Source organism: Sus scrofa, chromosome 17 (assembly GCF_000003025.6).
Source record: "Sus scrofa isolate TJ Tabasco breed Duroc chromosome 17, Sscrofa11.1, whole genome shotgun sequence".
NCBI classification, from domain to species: Eukaryota; Metazoa; Chordata; class Mammalia; order Artiodactyla; family Suidae; genus Sus; species Sus scrofa.
Window position 1 is genome coordinate 38,865,450 of NC_010459.5, and position 19,305 is coordinate 38,884,754.

Below are 19,305 nucleotides of genomic sequence, written 5' to 3' on the forward strand. Positions count from 1 at the left end.
TTAAGGAGGCCCCACTGTTAACCTGGAGGCCTCCTTAAAGTTCGAACCCAAGGGGCCTCTCTTGCCTTACCCTAGTCCTGGATGTTCCCTGAGCTCCCAAAAATGTCACCTCCTGGTAGTCTCAGAATACCTATTTGAGAAATGCAAGGGTCAGTCAGTGATTTTCAACTCTGGCTGCACATTAGAATCACCTGGGGAACTTTGAAAACATACTGATGCCCAGGCCTCACCTCTGTATAATTCAGTCAGAATATTTCTTAAACTTTCCAAAGGGCACACGGTGGGACTTTCTGCAGTGACTAGATTCTGTGTCTTGATTTAGGTAGTAGTTATACATGGGTATGTATATTATGAAATTTGTCAAAATGTACACTTAAAATCTGGTGTTTTATTACATGTCAGTGGCCTCTCAGTAGAGTTGCTGAAGAAATCTGTTGTTTTTTAAGCTTCACCTTTGAGTCTCCTGTGCACCCAGGATTGACAATCACTGATTCTCTGATCCCAGCAGCCCTTCCCCAACCACTGTAAAGCCTGACCTGAGGTTCGTGGCTGTGGTGGAGTTGATTCAAATGCTGGTCTGACAAGTGCCACAGGAGCAGAGCACGAAGGGTTGGGGCAGCCTCCCCATCCTCCACTGCTTCCCCCTCTTGGTTTTCCTGCCCCCTAGGTGGCCCTCCTGCGAGCCCAGCTGGCCTTGGAGCGGAAGCAGAAGCAGGACTACATTGCTCGCTCAGTTCAGACGAGCCGTGAGCTGGCGGACCTGCACCACGGCCTCTCTCACTCCCTTCTCGCTGTAGCCCAAGCCCCCGAGGCCACCGTCTTAGAGGCCGAGACCCGCAAGCTGGACGAGTCTCTGACTCAAAGCCTGACATCCCCCGGGCCAGCACTGCTGTGCCCCAGCTCCAGTGCTGCTCAGACTGCCTCCAGGTAGCAGTCTCAGCCAGGGCAGGACGTGGGCCAGCCTGGGAGGCCACAGACAGATGGCTTGTCGCCTGGGTCGTGGCCCCTCCACACAGCTGCAGGTTTGCCAAAGGAAGTTCTGGTTCTGTTACCCAACCTGGGAGCCCCAGGTCTGCTGGCATTCCCAGGAAGAGGGAGGGAAACCTGCAAGGCTGGGAGAAGGCCCCGGCTCCCATGGGAATGAGGCAGGTCACACTTGATACTGGCCTGCAGTCACCCACAGAGTGCCTTGCCCTGGCCACGGGGCATCTACTGAATCTCGTCCAGAACTCATTACAATACACCCTGGGTCTTTGTGTTTGTTCTCTGCTGCTGCCTCTACTGGGTAGCTGGGCAACAGCACATCAAAGGCATCTATCAAGGAAGAATTTGCTAAAGATTCCTGTGAGATGGCATGAATTTGTCATCTGCCTGCATTCTGATAGAGAAGGGGTGCAGAAGATACACAAGACAAAGCCCCTGTCCACAGGAAGCTTGAGCCCAACTGACAAGAACTGGCAGAACTTCATTGATGAGTATAGTTTCTGTGTGCCGACCAGAAGTGCTGTAGAAATGCCAGCAGCTGAGGAAGGAAGGCATGAACTGGCCCCTGAAGTCTGGAGAGGAGTTAGGAGGGGTTGCTAAGCATGCTGGTGAGAAGACTGGTCTGTGTGGCAGAGTGCACTGGGGCTGAGGTTGGATGGGTAGGGAGGGAGGTGGTGGAGGGTCTTGGGATCTAAATTTGAAGTCATGGATAATGAGGACCACGTGTTCTTTACTTAAAACATGTGCTGGCGCTTCAAAAACATAGAGTTGACATTTGGCTAAAGTCAGTCTCTTGAGTTCAGAAGTTCTGCCTGGCCTCATTTCTCTACTGCTCTGGGTGAATGCCCTTGGAGTGTCCCTTTCTGAGCACATTGCTGGAACCAACTTAGTCCAGCCAGGGGTCAAGCCAATAAGTGGGAAGGACTGTGGCAGGATTGTCAGTTATGGCCTGACCCTGGTGGAGGCATTTCATAGGCTTAAGACCTCTTGTTGGCAATTTCCTGAAAACCTGAGAGAGAACAGTTTTCTTTAAAGAAGCAAGGCATGGGAGTTCCTGCTGTGGCACACAATGGGATTGGTGGTGTTTTGGGAGCTCTGGGACACAGGTTCAATCCCTGGCCCCGGCACAGTGGGTTGGGAATCTGGCATTGCCTCATTTTCAGCTTAGGTCACAACTGCAGCTCAGATCTGATCGCTGGCCTGGGAACTCCATATGCTGCCAGACAGCCAAAAAAAAAAAAAAAGGGCAGCAAGGCATGACCTTCCTCTGACTGCACCCCCAACCATAATCTGGAATTCCTCTTGCCTGAGCCTGAGGATGGCCTTAAGACCAGCTAAGAATGTAGGGGTTTGAAAGCAGCTCCACAGTCACTCAGACCTGCTTACCCAGGGCTCAGGTCTCATTATTTCCCATTGCACCACATAGAGGGAGCTTTGTTCCACAAACCAGTGTATGGGAGAGATACTCAGTAAAAAATTACAGTTTTGGAGTTTCTGCTGTGGCTTAGTGGGTTAAGAATCCGACTGCAGTGGCTCAGGTCATTCTGGAGGCACAGGTTCAATCCCTGGCCCAGTGCAATGGGCTAACAGATCTGGTATTGCTGCAGCTTTGGTGTAACTCATAGCTGTCGCTCAGATTCAGTCCTTGGCCCAGGAACTTGCATATGCTGCAGGTACGCCCATTGAAAAAAAAAAAAAAAGTTATAGTTTATACCCCCCAGAGCTAAATCTGGGGCCCTAGAGATGTTGGCTGGTCCCTTCCTCTAGTGGGATTTCCTATGGCTCAGAATCCTTATGTGGCCCCATGCTAGGAGTTATCAGGGACAAATTAGATTTCTCTGGGTTCCTTATCATTTTTGATCCCCCAATTCTGGCTCTCTAGTTTCTTTTCTTTTCTTTTTTCAGTCTTTTTAGGGCTGCACTGCGGCATATGGATTTTTCCAGGCCTAGCAGTCTAATCGGAGCTGTAGCTGCTGGCCTACGCCCCAGCAACATCAAATCTGAGCCGCATCTGTGACCTACACCACAGCTCATGGCAATGCTGGATCCTTGACCCACTGTGTGGGGCCAGAGATTGAACCTGTGTCCTTATCGATACTGGTCAGATTTGTTAACCGCTGAGCCACGACAGGAACTCCTGGTTCTCTAGTTTAGAGGCTGACAGAGGGACCTTGGTTTTTGCCTTGCAGTTTTTTCTCAATACCATTATCTGTAGTTCGTAAGCCAAGGCCTTAAGCCCCACATACCTTCTAGGAACACGGGAGAGAGATTTCAGCAGTTGAAAGACATTTTAGAGGCAGCCAATAAGGTCTTCATTCAGTAAAAATCTGTTTTTGCTCCTCCCTTCCCATTCAACCTTCAAGAGCCCCTCACCCCTGCCTCTAGACCTCAGGCTAGGGTCTCCCCTTCCAACAGATATTCACATCAGGGTTGGCCTTTAGTTCAAAGGCAGGCTACAGTCTTGCTCTTAACTCTGCTTGTGAATGATTTTCTGCTCCAACTTTGTAAAATACACTTTCTTTGACCAATAGTAGGATCATCCGTATGGAGGGTCCCACCAGTCACGGAGCCAGTTGCTCTTTTCATCAGCTTCAAACCTGAATTGGAGAAGCATGAAGAAAAAAGAATGGGTCTTTCAGGCAGGACCCAACCTTGCCTCAGGGCATCAGGCCAGTGCTTCCTTCCGCTCTTATCCCAGGCAGCAGGCTAACCAAAGCAGTGAATCCTGCGGTGGGGAACTGTCTGACCATCTAGCCTACTCTCATGGACACACTTGAGGATGGTGTGACTGATATCTAGAACCTGGGAGAAAGGAGGTCAGAGCTGAGCGTGGATGTCTCCATCCACAAAACCCTCCGCCCTCCAGCCTCCTTTTCTGCTTTGATTAGAGCTGGTCCAGGCCCAAAGTCCCGGGAGAGAAGGCGACAAGAGTGGAGTCAGAGTCTGGGCCGATGTTCTTATTCCCAGGGAGTGCTGGCTCTGGTGGGTGCAGCATCCTCTTCTCTCAAGGAAACTCCATGTGTGTTAGAGCAACTATCACCATGTCGCAACCTAATTACCTTCTCCTCCCTTCATGGGACTAGCAGCCCCTTGAAGGCAGAAAAGCTGCTTGGCACAAAGTAGAAAAGGCGAAGCTGGTGGTATATGCTGGGGCCGAGGGCAGGGGAGAGGGTACAGTCAGACTGCAGGGTGAGGACAAGATCCAGTTTACACCAAAAGACTGAGGGCAGTCTGCTCCAGCCCTGGGGCCTGCAACTTTCCATCTTGGCTCAGGACCATTGCAGCCCACGCTAGATCCGGAGGCTTCAATACCAGGAGAACGTGGGCGTTCCCGCCAGGTCATGGGCATTCTCAGGTACCTTATATGTAGGAAGGTTCTACTGTCCATGTTCTCAGAGCCTAGAAGTGGGGCCTGGGTCATTCTGTAGAGAAAGGAAAGAAAGTCAGGAAGGCCCTGGGGCTCACCCTCACCTGCCTGCTCTCCCACAGTGCAGTGCAGCAGGTGCTCGTCAGTGGTTATCCCATATTCTGAAGACCTCACATTCTCGAGTTCCCACTGTATAGCCCAGGCCTGGCATAGATGGACTCAGGATCTGGCCATAGCCTGGGTGTCTGCTGGAATAATTCCTCCTTGGCCACCTGGAATTGGGGAAGGTTGCCTAGGGTTGGGGTTAACATGGGTGCCTAGGGAGAGGAGACAAACCTCTTAACACATCACCCCTATGTTCTACCACAGAGGGGAGCCTGGGCCCCATTGGTGTAGATTGGTGTAGAGAAAGGGGCCAGCAGAGGCGGGTGAATGCAGCCCAGAGTCCAGGACTTCTGGAGGCAGGGTAGCTCTAACTCCATCAGGAGCTTCAGGGCCCATCCGAAGGGCTAGGCAAACCAGGCAGACCGCCCTGCTGGTGGAGGCAGGCTAGGATGATGCGGCACCCTGGTGAGCAGCTCTAGGGGCAACAGAAATTCCAGGAGCACTTGTGGAGGAGGGGATACCTCACCCACAAAAGCAGCAAGTCTCCCCCAGCCTGAGACTTTGCATGCAGGCCTCATCTCAGCCCATGGGACAGGCCCTTAGGCAGCTGGTTGGTGTAGTTGTGTTCCCCGTGTCTGTCTCAAAGCCTTGGAGAGGGGCCTGGTTCACCCCAGAAGGGAGGGCTGGGTGGACATTTGGAGGAGAAGGATTTGGCCTAACCTCCTTGGTCTCCACCTTTTGTCCTGCACCCACCTGGGGACCATATCTGCTGGTCAATCTTGGAGCTTAAGCCAGAGCCACACAGGTCTGGCATCCCACACGGCTCAATGGGTTCTGGGATTCTCTAATTGGCTGTTGATTTTGACTCTGAAACTCCTTTTCTGATTCAGAGCCCTAAAGTTCATAGGAGCACAGGAGGGAGGAATTTAGGGGTTTATCCCAAACTCCCACCATCTGTAGAAGAAGGGTAGCACTTGGGATCATGAAGAGAGATGGGCCTGGCACTGGGAGCATAGGAACTGGACAGAGACCAAGGGTGTGCGCTGACCAACCACAAGAGCAAAGCATCAGAGGACTTGGCACTTCTGACCTCAGCATGGGCTCAGTGTCCATTCTGAAGCACTGGTCAAGCCAGACAGACTCTTCAGGAATGTGGAAGCAGGCAGAGCACTCATGGACCCCAGATGAACAGGTACACTTTCTCTCTCTCTCTCTCTCTCTTTTTTTTTTTTTTTTTGATTTGGCCCATGCCCACATTGTGTGGAAGTTCCAGGGCCCAGGGGTTGAACTGGCACCACGGCACTTACCTGAGCCACAGCAGTGACAACACCAGGTCCTTAACCCGCTGGGCCACCAGGGAACTCCAACAGGTACACTTTTTTGAAGAGTCCCTGGGGCCGTGGCAGGTCCTTGAGCGGATTCTGGGCTTCTTATGGAAGTCACTCTGGCTGGACTCCTGGTCAAGGAGGGAGGCCATCAGCCACAGTGTAGCACACAGGTAAGCTACCAGACTCTGCTTCAGGTATGAAACCTTCATCTCTGGCCTGACGATGTGCCCCAGCAGCAATAGACTGGCTCTAACACCAAGAACTGGGAAACTGGGAAGGAGGATGGGTGGGAGTCACCAGATGTCCCCAGCTTCCCGTGTCCTGGTAGCTTCCATTCCTCCCCAGCCCTTCACACCACACCTCCTCTGGCCATTCCAAGCCACCTGCTAACCACTAAAAGGAATGCCTCTTAAGTCCTGGGCTGGAGGCTGAAAGGATGGTACAGCTGATCATTGTGTCCTCTGATCTCCCAGAAGAGACTGGTGCCCAATGAGGTCTTTCGTGCCAGCTCAGTTGTATAAGGGGCCTTATCACAGAGAACGTACTATGACCTCCTCTGCACAGGCATCTTGGCAAGCACCTCCGCCCCTTCACTTTGGTGTTCAGCCCAGAGCCCAGCTGACAAGGGAGGTTTGGAATTTAAGCATCCATTTAAGCAGGAGGGCAAGGGGGTTGTGGTTATGAGCTGGATCTAGTGTGGATGAGCAGCCGGAGATTGCAGGCTGGGGGCGGGGCGGGGGGGGAGAGAAGGAGCCATTTGGAACCTCCTGGGTCAGAGAGAATTTACCATTTCGACAAAAGTGAATATTTACTATAGCCAACCCTTAAAACCTCTTGGGTTGCATTTTTTTTTGGGGGGGGGGGGACTTGCTACTTGTTTCAGGTAAATACCTGAAAATTTTCTCAAAAAGAAAAAAATCACACAGAACAGCAGCGTCCTGCCACCCCTGACTCCTTACCCTGAGGCCCCTCCTCAGAGGCCTCCCCTTCTAACTATTCTGGCATGTGCTTCCATATCTCTAAATAATACGCTTACACTGCTATATCATGATATTTCATGTAGACTATCTGCTATATATGATTATGTGATTATGTTTAGTAATAACCACTTGGTCGTGTTGTAACTTTAACAGTGGACCTTAACTACTATTTCTCATTCTATCCTTAAGACAAAAGTTTCTAGTTTTGGCTCCAGTTCCAGCAAAGTCATGAATTGAAAGATAACCTGAGGAGTTCCTGCTGTGGTGCAGTGGGATTGGTGGTGTCTCTGGAGCACTGGGATGCACCTTCGATGCCATAGCTTTGGTATAGGTTGCAATGGTTCTGATCTGACCTCTGGCCCAGGAATTCCATATGCCACAGGAGTGGCCAGAAAAAAAGATAACCTGAAAACTGTCCTATGACAAAAATCTAGAACTGCTGGTCAAAACATAGTGTTAATTTTTTTAATGGCATTTATTTTTGAATGTGTAATATGAGTCTGTGGTACACAGTTCAAAAAGTACAAAAAGTAAATGACAAGAATCTGTCCTTTGGTTATTCCCAGTCTCTTCCCAGAGGCAACTACGGTTCCTAATGTGTATCCTTCCTGAGTTAATTGGTAATTTTGCAAGCACATATATAGACAGTGTTTTAATAAAAATTGTTTTATTTTTTATTTTATTTTATTTTTTGTCTTTTTAGGGCCACACCCACAGCATATGGAGGTTCCCAGGCTAGGATTCCAATCGGAGCTGTAGCCTCTGGCTTACGCCACAGCCACAACAACACCAGATCTAAGCCGAGTCTGTGACCTACACCACAGCTCATGGCAACGCCAGATCCTTAACCCACTGAGCAAGGCCAGGGATGGAACCCATGTCCTCATGGATGCTAGTAGGGTCCTATTAGGAATTCCCTTTGTAGCTCAATGGTTAAAGAACTCGACTAGCATCCATGAGGATGAGGGTTCGATCCCTGACCTCACTCAGTGGGTTAAGGGTCTGGCGATGCTGTGAGCTGTGGTGTAGGTCACATACTCGGCTTGGATCTGGTGGTGTGGCTGTGGCGTAAGCCAGCGGCTATAGCTCGGATTAACCCTAGCCTGGGAACCTCCATATGCTGTGGGCACAGCCCTAAAAAAGCAAAAAAAAAAAAAATTTAATACAGAGCAGTAGTTAAATATATATATATATATCTAGGAAGTCCTCAGATGCCAGAAACGAAAAGCAAAATCTAAAACAGCATAAAGAGTATCTGAGCTGCCTAATGGGCTGCCCAAGAATTTAGGAGTTTAATGCTCATGTGGATAGAGGACCTTGATCTCAGAGGAAGCAGAGAATTGGAATGGAGGCCCCAACAAAACACTGGGAACCTCAAAGAGCTGAACCTTCAGCAGAAAGCTGGGCTAGAAAAAAATTTACCTGCCAGCATTGGGTGAAATAAGGAAGCTTATCTCGATTTTTATCCAATGGGAAAAGAGCTCCCCCACAAGACTCAATCTGGGCCTGCACTTTGCATGGGGTTGGCTCTAAATTTGCACCACCTGCATGATCCAGGAGACCAGGCAGAGAAATTAATGCAAATATTGCCCCTGAGCTATGGAAGTCAAGTCGGGCCTTTCCTCCCTGACACTGTCCTTGCAGGTAAGAGAATCAGGCCAGGATTTTATTTAGTACCAGACTGGTCACAATACAACTTCTTCTTGCCCTTTACCCCTAAATGGCCCCATCGTCCTGCTGCTGCAACCCCAACACTCTCCTGTATTCACGGCCAAAGGACTAGAGTCACACGAGCTGACTTCCGTTTCTGCTTCTGTGCTGTGCATGGACAGAACCTTCTTGGAGCAGTTGGTCTGATTAACATCCTCCCAGTAATGGGACCACTTTCCTTGCTTTTCTGATTCAAATCCAAATTGGACATCCTGGTGGGTGAGAGAGGGAAGTATGCCTCAGCAGGCTGAATCCTGTCTTCATCCCACCTCCCTCATTCGAGGTCGAGGGTGACAGGCTGTCTCCTGGAGCTGGCACAAAAACAGAGCTGACCTCCAAGGAAGACAGACTCTGAATACACAGAATGACCCCAGAGCCCAGAAACGAGCATTAACCAGCTGAGGAAGAGAGAGGATTCCCCAGGGAGACAAGAAGAGGGCATTCCAGACAGAGGGAGCCATGTGTGAAAAGGCACGAGGCAGATTGTATGTTTGGGGAACATGGAGAAGCCCGATGTGCGAGCCTGGGAGAGATGGGAGGGGCAGGGTCCCATCATGCAGGGTCTTGGAAGCTAGACAACTTTTTAGACGCTATGTTAAAGGCATAGAGGGGAAAAGTTTAAAGTGAGGAAAGAACAAGAATCTTCCATTGGGTCACAGGTGTGCAAGGCACAGAACAGAGCCACAAGCCCTGGGGATGGATACTGACCCTGTTATCCAGCCTGTTGCCCTAGTTGTACCTGAGGAAGGTGGGGCTGATCACCAGGACCTGGGGAAGAAGTGGGAGGAAGCCAACCTGGGACCCTTCCCACAGCGGCCTGAAGCCACATCTTTCTGCCTCCCATCTGCTTAGCTGATCTTTTCTTTCATTCTACTAGGGAACTGGACCATCTTCCAAAATCTAAGGGAGAATTAGGAGGTGGGGAAGTTTCAGCAGCTCCTGAGGACTGGGAAGGTCCTGCAGGTTCCCCCAGTAAGCCAGGAGAGGGTCTCCCTGGAGCACCTCTGTCATCCCCTGCAGTGACCTCTCCATACTGCCCCCCACCCTGGTACTAAGAGTGTCAGGGTTCCCAGACCATCACCTCCTCACTCAGAACATCTGAAGTCCAAGCCAGATCAAAAAGCTTCGGCAGCAGCAGCAGCAGCTGTCTCCAGGAACCCTGATCCCTGGCATTCCTGTGGGAGATGAAGCATCCTGTGGTTTGGTTCCCCAGTGTCTCGAAGCCCTGGACAGGGACCTGGTTCATCCTGGGAAGGAGAGCAGAAACTGACAGAACTCTGGGGGCTGGCCTGACCCTCCTGTCCCCTGCCCTATCCTCGGCACCCACCTGGAGACCACACTGTACTGGTTGACGTTGCTATGGAGGCTGGTGGCCCTCAGGATCTTTGAGTTCCCTGTCAATGCACAAGATCCGCAGAAGAGATGGAGATGGCTCACTGAGGGCCTGGGAATTGCCTCCAACAGCTTCTTCCACACTTTGCCCAGTTCACTTGCTGAGTGCATGCCCTGAAAACAGTGGGAAGGAGGAGATTGGAGGCTGGGACCCAGGTATCGGCTCCCAGTGGAAGGAAAGCAGACCAGGATGAATGAGACTTCCATCTGGAGGTAAGGGGTTGAGGCTGTGAAGCCGGGAGGCACACTAAGCCAGGGCCAAGGGCAGGGGTTTGAGCTGGAATGTGGAAGTGGGCTGGGCCTGGGAAGGATGGGGCGGAATGACCCTGTGTTGATCACTGACCAGCCACCAGAGCACAGCATTGGGGCTTGTGGACTCTGCTGCTCCCATCAAGTATCCCTTCATCTTCTGGTTGCCTGCATCAAACTGGTCCCTTCTGACTGTGTCGTGGCAGAGAGAGTAATTGAGGGTCCTAGATGGGTAGCCACTTATCCTGCATTTGAACCAAGGGCAGCAGCAACGCCATGGCACCATGTTTATCCATTTTTCCTGGGGTGCCCACTCATGCTTCGGATCCAAGCAGGGGACCATCAGCCACAAGATGAACACCCAGAAGACCCACAGGACAAAAATCTGCCACGAGCGCTTCATGTCTGGCCCAGGCGATGGCTCCAGGGTCTGGTAACTGACGGCTCCTCTACCTGGTTCTTGGAGGGATAAGGAACTGAGGCCACAGACAGCCCCCCAACCCTCCATCCTCTTGGCCTCCATGGCTCCCCAGCCCTTCACTGCACACTTCCTTCCAACCCCTCATCTCCCACCTCCCTTTCCATTTGCTCACCTCTAAAGAGGACTCCACTGGGCCTGGGGTAGAATGTGTGAGGGCACAGAGATAACATATGTGTGTCCCTGTCCTCCTGGCAGGAGGAAACTCTCAGTGGGGTCCTCCGTGCCACTGCTTATATCACAGGTCTCATCACAAAATACACATTGTGACTGACCTCCCTCTTTTAGGCTGCCTGGACCAAGCCACCACTCTATCCTGTCTGTCACAAGCAAGCTGCAGAAGGACAGGCACTGACCTTTTCTGTCTTCTTTACCTCTGAGTCCCTAAGACAGACTCATTTCATAAATATTTATGGGATACATGAACAGAGTTGAGAAGGAACCTTAAATACTATTTATGTGTGATGCCCCCTCTCCAATTGAGTAACTTCGGTTCAGATGTCTCTTATTCTCTAGACCCCATACCTCACCTGTCACACCTCAACTTAAATGTCTCAGACCTGTCACCCTGAACAAGCCTGAGCCTGAATGCATGATGTTCCCTTCAAACCAGTCCCTTCCCAGTACTGCTCTGTGTCAACAGATGTTCCTCCACACAGCCCGTTGCTGAAGCCAGAAACCCCTGTGCTATACTTGATTCATTCTTCCATCTCCTATGATTTCCAAATCCATTTTTAATCCATCTGTTTCTATCTCCAAATCATTCTTCATCTCCAGTGTCACTGCTTAATTAAATTGTAGCCTGTGGAAGATGTTAAAAAACAAAATGAAAAACTTTGACTTGTTTTTAAGGTTTCAGAAAAAGGGGTGCGTGTGTGTGTGTGTGTCCAGAATCATTTTATTTAAAAAAAATCAACGTGATTTCTTCCACTGGATGAGAACAGTAGGACAGTTATCATAACTAGTGAAAATCTGCATTGGGTATTTTACAGCTTTAAAATTCACCAAAAAATCTGAGTAAAGCCCATCAGCTAATTAATTGTATTGTGCCAATGTCAATTTCCTGGTTTGGATAATGTACTGTTAATACCATACGGTTAGATGCTACCATAAAGAAAAACTGGGTGATGGGTACATGGGACCTCTCTTTACTATTTTTTTGCAATTTATTATGTGCCTATACCTATTTTTTTTTTTTTTTTTTTGTCTTTTTGCTATTTCTTGGGCCACTCCCACGGCATCTGGAGGTTCCCAGGCTAGGGGTCAAATCGGAGCTGTAGCCGCAGGCCTATGCCAGAGCCACAGCAACGCAGGATCTGAGCCGCGTCTGCGACCTACACCACAGCTCACGGCAACGCCGGATCGTTAACCCACTGAGCAAGGGCAGGGACCGAACCCGCAACCTCATGGTTCTTAGTCGGATTTGTTAACCACTGCGCCACGACGGGAACTCCCCTATACCTATTTTAAAATCAAAATGTTTAAAATCATCTAGAAAAAGATGCATAGTAAACTTTGTGTTTTATTTATATCAACCAATATATTTCTGATCTTAAAACACTCAAAAACTTACCACTTAAACAATTTTAAAGTGTACAATAATTCAGGAATTCCCATTGTAGCAAAGAGGAAACGAATCTGCCTAGTATCATGAGGATGCGGGTTTGATCCCTGGCCTTGCTCAGTGGGTGAAGGATCCGGGGTTGCCATGAGCTGTGGTATAGGTTGCAGATGCAGCTCGGATCTGGCGTTGCTGTGGCTCTGGTGTAGGCCGGCAGCTGTAGCTCCGATTCGACCCCTAGCCTGGGAACTTTCATATGCCATGGGTGTGGCCCTAGAAAAGACAAAAAAATAAAAAATATAAATGTATGACTCAATAACTCAGTAAATTTATACAGTTGTGCAGGCATCACCACAATCCAGTTTTAGAGCTGATGATGGTGCTATGAGTCTTTTTTTTTTTTCTTTTTATGGCCACACCCGCAGCATATGGATGTTCCCAGGCTAGGGGTCAAATTGGAGCTTCAGCTGCAACTTACACCACAGCTTGCAGCAACTGAGGATCCTAAACCACTGAGCAAGGCCAGGAATCTAACCTGTATCCTTAGAGACAACATCAGGTCCTTAATCCACTGAGCCACAATGGAAACTCAGTCTAGGAGTCTCAATTCTGCTGAATTGTGTTCTCATGTGTTTCTAACATTAGATCATGTGCTCACCTTTAGCAGAATTTATCCCTGTGAGTGCTGTGTGGCTTAAATTGAGTGTGTTCTCTCAGAGCAGTCTCACATTTGCTTCTACCAGGCACCCTCAATTTTACGATGACTTCAATAGTTGGGAGCTTCCAGACTAAGCAGAGAGCATAAATCCAAACCCCAAATATGAGGACAAGCCTGTGATTATGATGTTCCCACAAGGTTTAATTTTATGTGTTTTTGTCTTCCTATCCAGGACATAAGACCATGTCAAGCATTGTCCTTCTCTTCCTAACCAGGGGGACAATTTTTTTCTAGCCTATCCTGTTCCTATATGTCTAGCTCTGGCAAGACTCCATCTTTTTATTGAGACTTCATCTCCTCTCCCTAAGTAGGCATCAATATTCAATATTCAAAGAAAACCCCAGTCCCAACTATTTTGACAGTGATTATAAGGCAAGTACAATATGGTCATGGGAGAATTCAGATTACATTGACTAAAAAATACATTTTCTACTCATTTATTTGACTCTAATAAAAAAATTCACTCCCAAAACTTTCACTAAAACTAATGTAGCATCTTACCAAATTACAGCTCTAACACATATTACCCTCCAATGTACAAGATCATTTACGTGAAAGTGCTTTGTAAACTGTAAATATATGTGTTAATATGTTATTATGTGCTTAAAAAAAAAAAAGAGTTCCCACTGGTACGATGGGATTGGCAGTATTTCTGGAGAGCTGGGGCACAGGTTCCATCCCCAGCCTGGCACAATGGGTTAAGGATCCAGCATTGCCACAATTGTAGCTCGGATCTGATCCCTGACCTGGCAATTCCATATGCTGCAGGGCAGCCAAAAAAGAAAAAAATAATAAAAAAGGGAGGGAAGGAAGGAAGGAGGAAAGAAAGAAAAAGAAAGGAGGAAAAAGAAAACCTAGGTCTATAGATTACTGACACACCATAGTCACCATTCCCTGTCACATCCCCAGAGCCACAGAGTCAGCTTATAAATTTACTGCTCTTTTTTCAACCCCTTCACTTTTAGCCCTGGAATTTCTCTTCCTTTGATACCACTCAGGAAAACAAAGAAATCCTGTTATTCAGCATTTCAAGCTATTTTACCGCAGGAAGTTTTCCAGAATTGAGTCTGTATGTTACTGGGACCAGAACCATTACAATTAATTCTCTCATTGGTCATTGTTTTGTGACCTTTGTAATGACTTAAATGGTGTTCTACAAATATTCAGAGAAGGTTCTTCCTTGAATGGATTGCACCATAGTGCAAATAAAGTATTTGCCTGAGACTCTTCTTAACCCAGTGCTTCTCAAACTTGAGCATGCATCAGGATCACATGGAAGACTTAACACAATGCTGGCCCTCATCCTCAGAGTTTCTGATTCGGTTTTTGGCATTTCTCCCAATTTCCCAGATGATGCCAATGCTGCTACTCCAGGGACCACCCTTTGAGAATCACTGCCATAGCTTAATGTATCCAGCCAGCAAAGTATTTAGCGGAGAACTGATTCCTTTATTAAAACATAAGCTCATATTTTAATCATATTTCTGGTTTCTGAAAAGGGGCTTATAACTTTTTCTTTCCACAGTGTGAGATATCTTCCTAACTGGTATCTCTGCTTCTGTTCTATCCCTTCTTCACACATCAACTGGCATGACTAATTCCCTGCTTGAATCCTTAAAATGACATCCCACTGTATCAGAACAAAATCCAGAATCCTCACTCATCTCACACATTTTCCAATTCTGGCTTTTTCCTGTTCCTAGAATTTTCCAAGTTCCATCTTGCCTCAGGACCTTTGCACTTACAGTTTCTCTTCCTGGAGCACATTACTCTCTCCTGCTTCTACCCTCACTTCACCTCCCTGGTTTCCTCCCTTTCTTTCAGGCTTATTTTATTTTTGTTTTTAGGGCCACACCTGCAGTATGTGGAAGTTCCCAAGCTAGGGGTCGAATCAGAGCCTATGACACCACAGCCACAGCAACGCAGGATCCCAGCCACACCTGCGACCTACACCACAGCTCATAGCAATGCCAGATCCCTAACTCACTGAGCGAGGCCAGGGGTTGAACCCGCATTCTCCTGGGTACTAGTCAGATTCATTTCTGCTGCACCACAACGGGAACTTCCAGGCTCATTTTATTTTATTTTATTTTTATTTTTAAATTTTTTTTTTTTTTTTTTTTTTTTTTTTTTGTCTTTTTACCATTTCTCAGGCCGCTCTCGCGGCCTATGGAGGTTCCCAGGCTAGGGGTCGAATCGGAGCTGTAGCCACCAGCCCACACCAGAGCCACAGCAACAAAGGATCTGAGCCGCGTCTGCAACCTACACCACAGCTCACGGCAATGCCGGATCCTTAACCCACTGAGCAAGGGCAGGGACCGAACCTGCAACCTCATGGTTCCTAGACGGATTCGTTAACCTCTGCGCCACGACGGGAACTCCCCAGGCTCATTTTAAATGTCATTCATTTGGGGCTCCTTCCCTGGCCCCCAGATTACTGAGATCCCAAAGAAGCTCTCCTACTTAGGCCCTGAGATAACCCCCACCCCCCACCCCGACACAGCTGTTATTATTCTTCCTTCTCAGGTGAAAGCAGTGGGGTTTCTACACTGCGACTATTGTTTTCAATCCAGATTCATTGAGATTTCTCCCAAGAAAAGCAGAACATGTAACAGCTACAAATTCATTTATTTAATGAGTTAGGAAATGTTCATTTATCAGGGTCTCGAACACAGTGAAGGAAGGCTGTGACTGGGCAGGATGAACCATGAAAGGGCCTGAAACCTTCCCCCTCTCTGATCAGGCTTGTAGGCTGCAGCTCCAGATGACCAGTGACCCTCTCTGCCTGCAACTCTATGGGCAGAGTGAGGCACTCCTGGGCGGGCCTCAGCTGCTTCCAAGGCTGGAGGATTCCCACCTCGAGGGGGAGGGCTGGAGCATCAGGGGGAAGCCTGACATTGTGAGAAGTTCCCAACTGGTCAGTGCCTTGGTCTCCTGTGACTTCTGTGTCATGGCCACCTGAAAGAATTCCAAAAAGGAAAGGAGTACCTAATTCTGGAATTCCTAAAACAGAAAATCCTCCACCCTTGTCCCTGTTACAGTTCCCTGTTTTTTCCTTCACTGTATAAGGCATATCCTGCTTTATTTAGGTAGTTTATTATTAATTAATTTTCTTTTTTTCAAAAGAATTTTATTGTGTTAAAATACATCTAAAACTTGCCATTTTAGCCATTTTTAAGTGTACAGTTCAGTGGTAGTTGTTGTTTCTCTCTCCCTCTCTCCCACTGAAAACTCCTGGGGGTAAGTATAACCGTGTGTCCTAATCACCACGGCATTTCTTTTCTTGTTTTATCCTTGCACCCGTGGCATGTGAAAGTTCCTAAGCCAGGTATCAAATCCGAACTGCAGCTGCAACCTGGAAAATAGGAAGAGCTTGATAAATGTATTGAAGAAGTGAAGGAGTGAGTCACTCAGCATGGAGCCCCACTGAGGGAGGGCTTGGAACTCAAACATGAATGTGAAACCAAGCAGGATCCTCTGGCGTTCCTGATACTAATCCTTTCTGTGTCTTCCCTGGCCCATTTCTCTGTAGAAAAAAAGCTTCATTCAGGAATTCCTATCGTGGCTCAGTGGTTAACGAGTCCAATTAGGAACCATAAGGTTTTGGGTTTGATCCCCGGCCTTGCTCGATGGGTTAAGGATCCGGCATCACCATGAGCTGTGGTGTAGGTTGCAGACGTGGCTCAGATCCTGCATTGCTGTGGCTCTGGCATGTGCTGGTGGCTACAGCTCGGATTCGACCCCTACCCTGGGAACCTGCATATGCTGTGGGTACGGCCATAGAAAAGATTAAAAAAAAAAACCCAAAAGAAAAAAAAAAAACCTTCATTCAGCCTCTGTGAGACCTTACCTGAGTTCCAAAGGACAGGTTAAAAGTTGCTAGTTAGGGAAGGGAGGGAATGCAGAAACCAGGGAGGAGCAGTCAAGAAGTGGGGGTGCAGCCATGGGGAAGGGTCCTGGTTCCTCCACCAGGAGCATGCATAACAACATCTTTGAGTTCTTCTGCAGGTGGAGGAAGGTAACTTCAGACTGAGCACAATATTGCTGGAGCACAGCCTTGTTACCTCAGGACCAACCAATCAGAGGAAAGTCACACACCCTGCACCCTTACCGCAAATTTTGCCTGCCTTTTCTGGGTCTAGCAGTGACCATCCTTTTAGGCCTTCTGTTTGGACCTTGTTGTTTCAACTGCTTACAAGGTTTATCTCTGGAGTTCCCTTTGTAGTTCAGCAATTGACAAACCTGACTAGGATCCATGAGGATGCAGGTTCGATCCCGGGCCTTCCTCAGTGGGTTAAGGATCCAGCGTTACCATAGGCTGTGATGAAGGTCGCAGATGTGGCTGGAATCCCGAGTCGCTGTGGCTATGGTTGTAGGCCAGCAGCTGCAGCTCCGATTGGATCCCTAGCCTGGGAACTTCCATATGCTGTGGGTGTGGCCCTAAAAACAAACAAACGAACCCCGCATGGTTTATCTCTGACAGGGCCAGCAGTTTCAGACTAAATTGTTAATACAAGAGTGGAAGGCAATTTCAGGCACGGAATCTTGATTTAGATCAGGTGAAGAGAGACTTCTATTCTACGAGGTAGGACTATGTCCACACCCAGCGGGCAGTAGCTACAGAAGAAAGAGACTTCTAACCCAGTTTCCAAGAAGTATCTTGAGTAGGAAGTCTCTCAAGAGAGAGTTGTTAGGGAACCATTGACCAAAACTACCCACCTTGGCCAAGCACAATAATAATGGTTTGCATGCGCTATCTCACAACAGGAGTTCTTGATAAGGAACAAACTAACCGGGAGAATCTGGGAGGGGCCAAAAGGAGGAAGGAGGTGCTGGTCCACAATATGTCCTACCAACTTCCCAGAAACCTTCATGCTGAAATCCATCTTCGCTGAGAGATGTGAGTACTGCCAGGAAGGACCCTAATACAGACCAAATACAGGTACAAGTAAGATGATTAACCAGAAACAACCTGGAAAGCTAACCCCATTATCATAAACCCTGAGACTGCTAGACACGTGGGAGTTCTCCTGTGTTCCCTTACCCTGCTGCCCTCTGCCCAGGTGCCCCTTTTCAATACTTTTGTTTTGTTAGTAGGTATGTCTCCTCAGACAATTGATTTCTGAGTGTTTTGACAAGAGCCCATTCTCAGGCCCTTGAAAGGGTCCCCCTTCTGGTAACAAATGGGCACAGAATGGACATGAGGCAGAAAGGAGAGGACAATTTCTGTTATGGTTGTCCCTAGGCATCTATCTGAGAATAAACTTCTCTTGCACTTGGTGATGGTAGCTAATGCATGGAAAAGACCCAGGCTCGGGAGACAGAAAAACCAGACTTTGGACCCCAGCTTTGCCCCATTAACTACCTCCATAACCTTGGGCAAAATCCATTTCTTTGCTTCCTCATCTATAAAGTAAGGTTTGAAATAGCACCTACTTCCCAGGGTTGTTCTGATGTAGAATGGATGACAGCAGTTGGCATATTGTCAGTTTTCAGTTAATATGAATTAGTCCTTTCCTTCTCCCCTTCCTGGCAAACTCCAGGGACAGAAGGGGGACTCAAGCTTCTCTTGAGTCAGACTACTACAAGGCACCCAGCTTGTGTCCCATCTCCTATCCCTGGAAGCGTTCCCTAACCCAGTTTATCAGTCACTTTTTCCCAGGAACTCTGCCCACTGTCTGCTGTACCATCTCTTATCAAAGCTCTGGTCTGGAGTTCCCGTGGTGTCTCTGTGGGTTAAGAACCTGATGTGTCAGGTTCAATTCCTGGCCTCGCTCAGTGGGTTAAGTCTCCTGCATTGCTACAAGCTGAGGCAGAGGTCACAGATGTGGCTCAGATCCAGTGTTGCTGAGGCTGTAGCAGAGGCCAGCAGCTGAAGCTCAGGTTCCACCCCTAGCCCAAGAACTTCCATATGCCACAGGTGCAAGCTAAAAAAAAAAGCTCCTGAAATGATGCCACTGAAATGATTTCACCATGCACCTCTACTAGCCATGCACTGAGAGGCTGTTTGGGTAAAATCAACCCAAAGGCCCTGGTCTCAGAGCACTTTGAGGTCCAGAAGTTTGGAACCAGGCCTTGCCAATTAATGCTGTGATTTAGGACAAGTTACTTAGCTTCTCCATGCCACAGTTTCTCCTCCAGAATATGGATATAAAAGTCACACCTAGGAGTTCCTGCTGTTGGACAGTGGGTTAAGAATCCAAGTGCAGCGGCTCAGGTAACTGTGGAGGCAGGAGTTGGATACCCAGCCCTGCCCTGTGGCTTAAAGAATCTGGCATTGAGAATCTGGCATTGTCGCAGCTTTGGCAAAGATTCAATCCCTGGCCTTGGGTGTAACCATTTAAAAAAAAAAAAAAAAGTCACATCTACTTTACAGGGGTGATTCTAAAATTCTAACTGCAATTCACCTGGGAACAATTCCTAGCGTTTCTGA

General features: G+C 48.3%; 2 protein-coding genes across 11 annotated transcripts in view; one reads left to right on the forward strand and one right to left on the reverse strand.

Annotated features, from left to right (window-relative positions):
* CEP250 (centrosomal protein 250) overlaps nucleotides 1-7,347 on the forward strand; it is a 63,073-nt gene extending 55,726 nt beyond the window's left edge. For all 10 annotated transcript variants that reach the window (XM_001929408.4, XM_013985307.2, XM_013985306.2 and 7 more), the window contains one exon: nucleotides 668-7,347. In XM_001929408.4, coding sequence (XP_001929443.1) covers nucleotides 668-931 — 264 coding nt within the window. In that variant the 3' untranslated portion in view covers nucleotides 932-7,347. The remainder of the gene's footprint in view (nucleotides 1-667) is intronic.
* C17H20orf173 (chromosome 17 C20orf173 homolog) lies at nucleotides 7,895-11,770 on the reverse strand. Its single transcript, XM_021078264.1, has 3 exons — nucleotides 10,210-11,770; nucleotides 9,802-9,980; nucleotides 7,895-9,649 (listed from the first exon to the last, which is right to left on the reverse strand). The coding sequence occupies exons 1-3, from the start codon at nucleotides 10,636-10,638 to the stop codon at nucleotides 9,535-9,537; spliced, it is 723 nt and encodes a 240-aa protein (XP_020933923.1). The 5' UTR covers nucleotides 10,639-11,770; the 3' UTR covers nucleotides 7,895-9,534.

Excerpts from the sequence above, each read along its gene's own strand:
- C17H20orf173 (XM_021078264.1), bottom strand. The coding sequence starts at position 10,638 with ATGGAGGCCAAGAGGATGGAGGGTTGGGGGGCTGTCTGTGGCCTCAGT. Across the intron at positions 9,981-10,209 it reads ATGCTGTGCTCTGGTGGCTG|GGCATGCACTCAGCAAGTGA; the intron begins GTCAGTGATCAA and ends CACTGTTTTCAG. Across the intron at positions 9,650-9,801 it reads CAGTACAGTGTGGTCTCCAG|GAATGCCAGGGATCAGGGTT; the intron begins GTGGGTGCCGAG and ends CATCTCCCACAG.